Here is an 11,082-nt window from a genome sequence, read left to right on the forward strand (position 1 = left end):
TGACTTCAACCAAACATGGGGCACATCAAATTGCAGTGAGCCTACACACCTACCCTCATATTAATGCTGGACAAGGCAACCCAGTAGGAGGAATGGGGTCCCCAAACCAGCAAAACAGTTAGAGAAAGTACCTGCTCCCACTGTTAGGACTCCCATAAGAAGACAAAGCAACACAACTATAAGTTATATTCAGAGGGCTGAGGTCAGTTTTGTGCAGGGTCCCTGGTTTTCAGTTCAGTCTCTGTGAGTCCCTATGAGTCCAGGTTAGTTGAATCTGTGGGTTTTCTTATGGTGTCATTGATCCCCCTGGCTTCTACAATCTTTCCTCTGTGAGCAAGTTTAGTTGCTGTAACCACACAGGATGTGCTTGGTCACACAAAGGTGGAAGGTAAGGAGGCAGGAAGAAGTCAGGATATATGCTTGCCCATGACTGGATGAAGGTGGAAAGTACATAGTCTTATGGGTTTTGCCTTTATAAGTCTCTGACTAATATAATTTGTTGCCATGCTCTGGGAATCTCGGGTATGGACCTGGAAAGTTTCTATTGTCACGGCCAGTATTTAATAAAGCTTGCTTCAAATTTGCCTCAAAAACTGTGGTAGTGTAGCCTGTTGGGAGCAAGCAAGAGGAGAGAAAAAAGCCAGCCCCGGTCCTTGGATCAGGCATTTGGGCCTACTCATTTGAGGAAAGTAAGGGGCAGAGAATTGGGAGAGTTAGAGAATGGGAATGGTTCCTACGCCACGGAAAGACATAAAGGAAGAAGGTAGATGAAGAGGATTGGGCAGATGTTGGGCAGCTTGCCACCTGGGTCTATGGTCACATCGGAGAATAGTAGACTAAGGAGGGAGGTCTACTTACCACCTGGGACTATTGCAATGTCTGGATCAGGCTGCTACTGAGGACCATGTGTGGGTCTCAGGTCCTACAGTAGCCAGGGTCTATGTTGATACCCATGGCTCCTGCTGCTGTAGAATATCATGCTGACTCCAGTGGGTTGGGCCACCTCCGGTGTCGAGTTCGGGTCCACGAGCCATGCTTCTACTGCCGTACTGACCTGTGTGGACTTTGCTGTCACCTAGGGCCGTGGTGACAACCACCTAGGCTACTGCCAAGAACCATGTCTGTGTTCCTGGTCCTACCACAGCTGAGGTATAGGTTGATGCCCATGTCCCCACAATGCCACCAAAGGTCACATGAAGCCTCAGGTCTGTGCCTATCCTGTGGCCTTTTTGGTGTCTACGGGCCATGCTGCCATCAGAGCCATCCTGATCTGAGTGCCCAGAGCTACCACTCTGAACAAGGATGTCGACCACGCTAAGCTGTAGCATAAGACCATGTCTGTGTCCGTGGCCCAACTGCAGCTGGGGTCTGTGTTGAACTCTGTGGCACAGGTTGCCAATAGTGGTCATACAGAAGCCTGGTATCAAGGGCCAGAACCTGCGGCTTGGGTGGAGTCTGGCCGGTGTGGGTGGGTGAGAGTTGTGGGGTGGTGGGGGGCACACCATAGCAGGGGCCATACAGATATGGGTGGCCTGTGGTACCACCTGGGGCCAGGGTGTCATCCAGGCCCAGGCTGCTGCCGAGGGCCAAGTCTGGGTCCGTGGCCCTGTAGCAGCCACAGTCAGGATTGACATACGTGACTCTGGTTACCACAGAGTTCCATGAAGAAGCCCAGGGTCAAACCATCCACCTGAGTCTGGGTTGGTGTCCTAGGACCAGGATGCATCCATGTCTGAGTGACTTGTGCTGCTACTCAATGACATGGTGACGTCTGGGCCTGCAGCTGAGGGCTATGTCAGGGTCTGCGGCCCCCTGCAGCCAGGGGATCTTGCAGACCCCTAAGATCAAGGACAAAGTTAGTGTCTTGGGCCATGCCGCCACTGGGGGCAGTGGTGATGTCCAGACCCAGCAGCTGCTAATGACCATGTTGGAGTCCATGGTCCTACGGAGGCTGGGAGCCTGACCTGAGGTCAGGGTCCTGCATTGCTACTAATGGTCATGCAGAGGCTCAGGGTTGAGGGTTCAGCCTGAGCCCTTGATGATGTCAGGACCACGTGTCTGCCTGAATCATTCCTACCTGGGTAGCCTTTCCTTTCACCCAGAGCCAGGATGTCCTCCCGGGTCTAAGCTGCTGCCAAGGGCCATGTCTGGGTCCATGGTCCAGCCATAGCTAGGGTCTCTTGGTGTCTGTGGCCAGTGTCACCTCAGGAGGCCTTAGCAATCATGGGTAATGAAATCAGAGGGCTAAACTGAGCCAGTCCTGCCCATCACTGCCCTGGGAGAGCTGGCCTAGCCTCTCATGGGTCACTACAGCAAGAGAGCTGGCCCCTGCACTCAGGAGAGAGAGAGGGCCCCCCACCCTTCACCACAGGTGAGGATGAACCTACCCTGAGGGCATTCATGTAGCAGAGCTGACTCCGCCACCACACCCGAGGTGGGTGGCCCCAGGGGCTCAATCTGACTTGCTTGGCCAACACCCAGGCCCATAACTGGGTCTTGGGTTGACCCACCCTAGCATCCACCCTATCTAATTCCTGCTAGAGCTCAAGGTCAAGTGCAATGATAACTGCAAGATCTCCAAGACACAGGATACCTCAGAAGAGCTCTGGTGAGGATCCAGTGGGGATGGTGTACCAAAAACCAGATGCCTTGAACCAGACCAATGAGTCATTGCAATAAACAGTTGCCAGTAAAGCTGATGGGACAAGGGGTATGCTCTATGACACACTGAAGCCTCCAATGCCATTAGGACAGATGAAGTGGTGATAAAGAGTCAGGAGAGAAGAAGCAGCAGAGATTTTTCTGTTTCTGGTGTGGTTTTTGTTCTGATATGGTTTATTGGTTTTTGTTTTTGTTTTTGTTCTTTTGTTTGCTTGCTTGCTTACTTTGTTTTGTTTTCTTTCCTGGGGGATATGGGAGATGCAATAGGGATAAAGAGGGATATAAGGGGACCTGGAGGTGAACAGAATTGGGGTGCATGATGTGAAATCCCCAAAGATTCAATAAAGAAGTTTTAAAAAATTTATGGTAGTGGTCTTATTCTCCCCCAATGAGGTTAGCAGTGTCTCCTTGTAGGTTGACCACTGAATCTAAAAACATGTGGACAGCACAAATTGTAGTTGATAGATTACTTAATTAAATACCTAAATAAAAAGGACACAGGGACAAGGTTGACCTGGGATGACTCAAAAGGAGGAGTTGAGGTGAATATGATCAGCATCCATTATATGAAATTCTCAAATAAGTAACATATATTAATATATTTCAGTTTCAAAGTGCTTCAACATTATCTTGAAGTTGACTTATCTGAACATATCTTGTTAAAGAAAAGTGTAAACTGTTATGCCCAGATTGTTACCCCAAAGAGACCACCGAAGACCTTGGATGTCCAGAATGCAACAGCAAGGTTTATTCTGTAGATACAAGTCTAGACAGGGAACTCATTCCTACACCCAATACAGTGAGGCAGGGAGGAGTTGCTCTTTCTTTGTGTGGCTAGCTTTTTAGAGGCAAAAACCACAAGCCCTTCAGGGGGGTTGGGGGAGGTTTGCACGGGCGCAACTCAGATTGATTTATTTTTATCTCTGTTCTCTTTTAATTGGGTGAGGGTATGTAACCTTTGAATTTACTGGTTGGTGGTTACAATTATCACTTTGAGGGCAGTCCAGCACAAGTCCCAGGCTTTGTCCTTGAGCCGCCATGGGGGCTGGCTGGATAAGCATGTACTGACTGTGGGGGCTGGCTCAGTGGTCTAGGCTCTGTCCTTGATTCATGCACATAACTCTAAGTTGGTGAGGGGTCCCAGACAGTAAACACCTGGCTGAACTTTGAGCAGTCAGAGTACGTGCAGAAAGGGAGCTACTGCAAGGACTATGTCTTTTGTTCACGGCCCTCCCAGAGACTGCTTGCTCAGTCTCAGGAAACTGAAATTGAGGCCTGATCTCTGAGAGAAGACTGAGCAGCCTGTTATGGCATCTGCTTGATCCTTTTATAAACCTTTACATAAATAAATGACCCTTTATTATCCAAAGCAGAAAAAAATTCTGCAAACTAATGGATAAAATGGAATATTATTCAACCATGAAAATAATATAATTCAGTAACATATTGTAGCATGGATGAAACTTGAAAACATCATGATAAGTGAAAGCAGAGGCACACAGGATGCTGAAAAGGGCAATTTATATGAAATGTCCAGGCTGCAGGAAATAGAAAGCAGATTGTTCTCTGGGAAAATGGGAGTAGTTAAAATGGATATTCATTTTTTTGGGGGGTTATTAATATGTCCTGGAATCAGATAAGTGTTGTTGGTTGCATAACTACATAGATACACTTAAACTGCTACATTGTATATTCATAGAAGGATCAATTTATGGCATGCAAATTATGCATCAATATTTGAAGAGTAGCTCACACAAATTATCTTTAATTTTTACTGACAATGTGGCTTATCATTTGTACACTAAGCAAGCAGATATGCACTTATTCTCAATAAGTTCTCACATTAGTAGTCCTGTTATACACTTTAACCTCTCATTCTGTAACTGGAAACATTCATACACAATCCACCCTCCTAGATTAAAGATTCTTCTCTCACTTAGCTCATGTTACAGGAATGAAGCTATTATTATTCCTAATCTGGATCATTATATATTATAATATGTAGATAAAACTGAGCAAATAGTAGTTTAGAAAGGTAATAGAACTCAACTGCTAGATTTCTATATATCCCTGGTTTTAAAGCCTAATATTATTGCTAGTATTAGTTAAGGGATAAAATTGACCTAATCAGTTTAGGTGGAATTTGCTTAATAATGACAGAATTATAACAACTAACAACATGATTATCATCCCTGAAGGTACACAAATTCTGAATATCATCTAATAAGGAAATCCTTGCCCTAATGGGATTTTCATTGTCTAATGGGAGAGAAATACTTTATTACTCTTACATAGTAAGAGTTGAAAATTTACCTGAAATTCAGTACCCATCTATCTTAATTGTCTGTGGTATTGTGTTCCCCCAAATATTGTGTACCCTAATAAACTTATCTGGGGTCAGAGAACAGAACAGCCACTAGATACAGAAGCTAGAAAATGGTGGCACTCACACCTTTAATCCTTGCATTCCAGAGGCAGAAATCCCTCTGGATCTCTGTGAGTTCAAGGCCACATTGGAAACAGCCAGGCATGGTGACACATGCCTTTAATCCCAAGAAGTGAGCCTTTAATCCCAGGGAGTGATGGCAGAAAGCAGAAAGATATATAAGGCGTGAAGACCAGAAACTAGAAGCTTTTGGCCTGGTTAAGCTTTTAGGCTTTTGAGAAGCAGTTCAGCTGAGATCCATTTGAATAAGGACTCAGAGGCTTCCAGTCTTGAGGAAACAGAATCAGCTGAGGAATTGGTGAGGCGAGGTAGCTGTGGCTTGTTCGGCTTCTCTGATCATTCAGCATTCACCCCAATACCTGGCTTCAGGTTTGATTTTATTAATAAGACCCTTTAGGATTCATGCTACAATTGTCTTCCTTAATAATCAAGTACTTGTATCTTTTTTTTCCTGACCATAAAAAAGTCATTATGCAAACAAATTTTCAAAATTATCTTTGTATGATGTTTGTATAAGTATATAAGGCTTGCAAAAATATGGAAATACTAGTGTATTAAAATGAAAAGTATTGTCATTAGAAAACTATTAATTTGCAAAATCTTTTTTTCTAACTATTGAGATCTGGTTCTAGCATCTCTAAATAGCTGCTGTATTCTTACCAAATTACATGAGCATGTAATACCACTCATTTAGAAGTGCAACCTTGGGACAGAAAGATGACTCAGTATTTGAAGGTATTTGCTACCTAGCCTGATTTCCAGAACATACATGATGAAATAAACTCCTCCAAGTTGTCACTGACCATGCACACTGTGGCATGTACCCTCCTCCAGGGGGAAAATATATATATAAAATAAACATATTTATCTGTTTGTAAACTTACATTTTGAGGTTATCGTATTTGGGGAAGGATAGAGACTGTGCCTATACATATGTGTCCAAATGTTAACAGACAAGCCCCTGAGTTTTTGGTTTTCTACTAAAATTCTTGGAAACCGGAGTCTCACATTAGCATGATCAATGCAACAGGATCCAGAATCATGAGAGATGGGCCTCTGTACATGCCTGTGAGGAATTATGGTAACTGAGATGGGGCACCCACCCCTCACCCCCACATTGTTGGTGGCACCATTTCCTAGATAAGAAATTCTGGAATGCTTTAAGAGTAAAGAAAGAGTTGAGCACTAGAAGGCCTTCTACATGTTTCAGACTATGAATGCAAAGTGACCAGATCCCTTGAACCCTGCCACTTTAACTTCCCTGCTAACGTGACTGTTCCCGGAACTGTAAGCAAAGATGAACCTTTTCCCTTTTAAATTGCTTCTGTCAGAGTATTTTATCATAGTAATAGAAAAGAAACCCACATTCCCATTTATAAGAGCAGATGCTGTAAAATAAAAGGATTTTGTATGCTCCAGAAACGAGTTCTGAAAGCATTAGGGAAATTCTTATTTCTGCTTTCAATTAAAGCTGTCCCAGAAGAGTACCACATACCAAACATCAAGTTCAAGAGGATTTAAGGTCTGGTTAAATATAACCAAGTTGTAGTGTTCTCATCAAGTTCTGGCATACTAACTGATAAGGTATTAGACTATAAATAACTGAGCCTTTACGATTTGTCAGGTTTTCCTTCAGTAAACTTTAATCTGTATGTATTTACAGATGAGTTAAAAGATATGTCAACAACATAGCAATTTGCAATATGTACTTTATAAATATCTTTAAATGGAAAATAAGAGTTGAATTAAGTACATTAATGTCATCTCTTTGATTTTACTTTCTCAGGTTTGAGAGGTGATGGTGTTTGTTGTTTAACAGTAAAAAAAAATCACCCTGGCTGCCATGTAACAAGAATGATTGTAAAGCGAGTATAACATTAGCACGAAGATTAATACAAATAAAAGTTTCTCCTAGATTTTGTTTACATTTTTCTAGTTCTTACACTACAAATATTGTAATGAAATGCTATGAAAACAAAAACAAAACACCCTCCTTTTTGTCCCTGCCCTACTAAATTATTCTGGAAAGTCACTGTTAACACACTTCAGCACCAGTAACACATATGCACGCCTTCTACAATACTACACTGTCTGTTATTGGTTAATGTATATCAGCTGTTGCAAGTGGCTTAGCAGAAGAGGTCTTGAGTGGCTTAAACTGATCCTCCTAACTCAGGATATGACTTTACACAAACTCACAGCACAGGAAGCAAGAATCCAAAAGTCTACTTCTTTAAAGAACAGTATTTATTTCATGACTAAAATGAAATCAAATGGAACTATTACTAATTATTAATTGAGGAAGTTAAACTATTTTTTCTATTTTAGATTTATAAATTTATACTATAAATTTAAAATATTCTAAAAGATATCCATACTATTTACCATACAGTGCCTTTTAATGTTACAACATAAAATGGAACATCCCTTTTAAACGAATGTGTATCTCTAATCCCCTTAATAAGCCATTAATCTGTTTTATGAAGGTTTACAAGACTTTTGTCTTTAATGACGTTTTATTTATTTATTAACAAAGTTGAGAAGTTTCCTAAAGTTCAGCATAAATATTCTACTGAAGAACTTGTAACAAATCTATTAAGTAATCTCTAACTGATGGACTTATACTTGATCCACTTATTTGTACCACGAACTTCAAATGGTGGATTTCGGTAGTAGAGATGATGGGCTAATTCTTCCAAAGCTGGTTCTGGATCAGTTATAGCAAACTGGGCTGCTTCCTCGACTTCTTTTTTCACATCTGCATCGATTTCCTTCAATTCTTCAATGTTGCTGAGGTTGTTGTTTATCATTCTCTCTCGGAGAAGCATAATAGGATCACTCTTACTTCGCATGCTTTGAACTTCTTCTCGTGTACGGTAACTGATCCCTGGATCACTCATACTATGTCCATGATAACGGTAGGTCTGCAGTTCCATCAAAATGGGCCCCTTTCCAGATCTGCAGTGATCAGCTGCAAACTTGGTTGCCTCGCGGACACAGAGAATATCCATTCCATTCACCCTCAGTCCAGGGATAAAATTGCCTCTCTTGTGGTAATCAGTGCTGGCTGCGGCTCTCTCAGTGGCTGTCCCCATTCCATAGCGGTTGTTCTCACAGATGAAAACACACGGTAATTTCCACAAGGCTGATATATTGTAAGCTTCGGCTACCTGCCCCTGGTTAGCTGCACCATCGCCATACAAGGCCAAGCAGATCTCACCAGTTCCCAAGTATTTACAGGCGAAAGCAACACCGGCTCCCAAGGGCACCTGTGCTCCAACAATGCCATTGCCCCCGTAGAACTTCTTGCAGTACATGTGCATAGAGCCTCCTTTGCCTTTAGCGCAGCCTCCTCTACGTCCAGTCAGCTCTGCGAGAATGGATTTGACCGACAGGCCCCGGGTGTAGCACAAGCCATGAGCCCTGTAGGACGTGATGACATGATCCGTGGGATTTATCCCTGCCTCCAGCCCCACGCAGCAGGCCTCCTGCCCATCACACAGGTGACAGAAACCACGAATGAACTTCTGCTTATACATCTGGTCAGACTTCATCTCCATGCGCCGAATCACCTGCATGGACCGGTAGTATTTGAGGGCCTCCTCTCTGGTGAGCACGGTGGAGGTGGGGGGGCCCTCTTCCAACCGGTACAGGTCGCATTTCTTAATTTCACAGGTGGTGTCGTTGGAGAAGTTAACGGAGGCCAGCACCCCTCTGAGAGCTGGCTTCTGGACCACTTCCGAAAACACGTGGGACACCACAGCAGTCAGCATTTTCCTCATGGAGAAACACGAGGCGCAACGGTAGCGGCTCCAACGATCTCTCAGCGGCGTTGAAGATGGCGGCCCAGCTCCTCTGACGCAAGTATCGTGCGACCCAATTAGAGTGCCGACGTCAGCGAACTAGAAGCCACGCCCACGCCCACGCCCCCTCCTCTCCTAAGTGCCTTCCAGCCATAAAATGAAGGTCTCAGACCCTTCCATCCGGCTAACACCGTCGTCATTGTCACCCCGCGGCAACTGAGTGTCTTTTCCCTGTAACTCAGGAAGAATCCTGACATAGCCTAGCATACTCGAGTCTTTGGGTTCGGTCTCAGCACCCCTAAACTTGGACAGTAGCTGGGATACCGATACCTGTAATCTCAGACACTACATGTGGAAGTTTGTACAAACTGGACTTTGATCTATCCCCAAAAAAGAGAAGAGGGGACAGAGGGAAGGACTGAGGAAGGCAAGAGAATGACAACAAGAGGGAGGGAGGGAGAGAGGGAGAGAGAGAGACCGGGACGGGGAGTGGGAGAGGGAGAGAGAGAAAAGAAAAATGCCAAAATGACATTCTTTCTTCTGTTTTTAAAAGAAAAGAAAAATAACCAATATGGTGATATTTTATTTGTATTAAAATGTTATTTGTATGTTAATAAATAATGTTGCCCGGGGGTCAGAGCTATTAGCAAGCCATAGGAAAGCAGGGCAGTGGTAGCGTATGCTTGTAATTCCAGCACTTAGTAGGCAGAGCTGGGTAAGTCTCTGTGTGTTCAGGGATACAGCCATTATTGGATACACATGCCTTTAATCTTAATACCAATCATGGAAAACCTGGAGGCCTATACAGACAGGCTGTGAGGAGGCGGTCATGTGGTTGGGTTTACAACCAATGAGAAGGCAGGACAGGAACTCTATATAAAGACTTTAACACAGGGGTAGCTCTGGTTCGGAGAGGTAGGACCACTGCAGGAGGAAGGGTAAGGTTTTGGCTCTTGGCTCTGACCTCTTGGCTTTCTTCTTTGCATTGGTTCTGTGTTTATTGTTTGATGGGAAGGTTGGATACATCTACAAACCAACATCTTCACGTTAACTGAAAAGTATGAGCCGGGCGGTGGTGGCACACGCCTTTAATCCCAGCACTCCGGAGGCAGAGCCAGGCAGATCTCTGTGAGTTCGAGGCCAGCCTGGTCTACACAGCGAGATCCAGGACAGGCACCAAAACTACACAGAGAAACCCTGTCTCAAAAAACCAAAACCAAGCCGGGCGGTGGTGGCGCACGCCTTTAATCCCAGCACTCGGGAGGCAGAGCCAGGCGGATCTCTGTGAGTTCGAGGCCAGCCTGGTCTCCAAAGCGAGTTCCAGGAAAGGCGCAAAGCTACACAGAGAAACCCTGTCTCGAAAAACCAAAAAAAAAAAAAAAAAAACCAAACAAACAGTATGTTCAAATACAGAAGCACTCATATTTAACCTGATCATGGCCTTCTACTTATCCATGGTATAGTAGTTTTCTTACTATTTTCTAATGAGGAAAGAAGGTTTGATTTCTTTTGTGTTTTATTAAAGGTCCTAGGAGATAGGTAGGTCAAAGTGTTTCTTCCTGCTTCCATTTATCTGTTCTTGTTTTTTATCTTTAAAATACATTTGGTAAGCTTATTCCATCCTATACTATTTTTATTTTAATTAAAAATGAAGTCATAAGTTATACATAGTTTATACTGTTTAAATGCTAACTTTTTAAAATAACTTTGCCCCTAAAATATTTTAAAGTTAATACTCCTGAAAAAAATGCAACTCTTATCCTCAGACTTCTTTCACAGTGTTGAGACAGCCAAACCTCAGCCTCAGGGAGGGTACTAAACCTTTGTCTTCTGTGGGTATTGGATGCAGAGTTGATTCTATTAGAAAATTTGCAGTACTTCAGGCTTCTTTACCATTGTGAATTCTGACTGGATTTTAATGTGTCTTCTGGCCACCTTTGTTGTCACTAAGGTAAGCATGATTTTTCTTATACTTAAGGATATTTCCAACAGGTTTCCAAAGACATTTGCTTGGAGTTCATCTAAATTTGACTAATTTTAGTAGGGGAATAAAGAGTCAGTGTGTGTGTGTGTGTGTGTGTGTGTGTGTGTGTGTGTGTGTGTGTGTCTGTGCCTGTGAATGTGTTATTTTGAGAGGGTAGGGGTGTGACATGGCTCATGTGTGAAGGTGAC

At 43.5% G+C, this 11,082-nt stretch overlaps 1 protein-coding gene across 2 annotated transcripts; it reads right to left on the reverse strand.

The window, feature by feature from the left end:
- Positions 1-7,713: 7,713 nt before the first annotated feature.
- Pdha2 (pyruvate dehydrogenase E1 subunit alpha 2) lies at positions 7,714-8,889 on the reverse strand. Of its 2 annotated transcripts, XM_052732315.1 has the most exons (2): positions 8,377-8,889; positions 7,714-8,283 (listed from the first exon to the last, which is right to left on the reverse strand). In XM_052732315.1, exons 1-2 carry the CDS (start codon positions 8,887-8,889, stop codon positions 7,714-7,716), a joined length of 1,083 nt encoding a protein of 360 aa, XP_052588275.1. The 2 variants fall into 2 exon arrangements, with proteins under 2 accessions (XP_052588275.1, XP_052588274.1); XM_052732314.1 differs by having other exon boundaries at positions 7,714-8,889.
- Positions 8,890-11,082: the final 2,193 nt, after the last annotated feature.

This window comes from Peromyscus californicus, unplaced genomic scaffold (assembly GCF_007827085.1).
Source record: "Peromyscus californicus insignis strain IS unplaced genomic scaffold, ASM782708v3 Scaffold_9__1_contigs__length_137607984, whole genome shotgun sequence".
Classification (NCBI taxonomy): domain Eukaryota; kingdom Metazoa; phylum Chordata; class Mammalia; order Rodentia; family Cricetidae; genus Peromyscus; species Peromyscus californicus.

Coding starts and splice junctions, on each gene's coding strand:
- Pdha2 (XM_052732314.1), bottom strand. CDS start 8,889: ATGAGGAAAATGCTGACTGCTGTGGTGTCCCACGTGTTTTCGGAAGTG.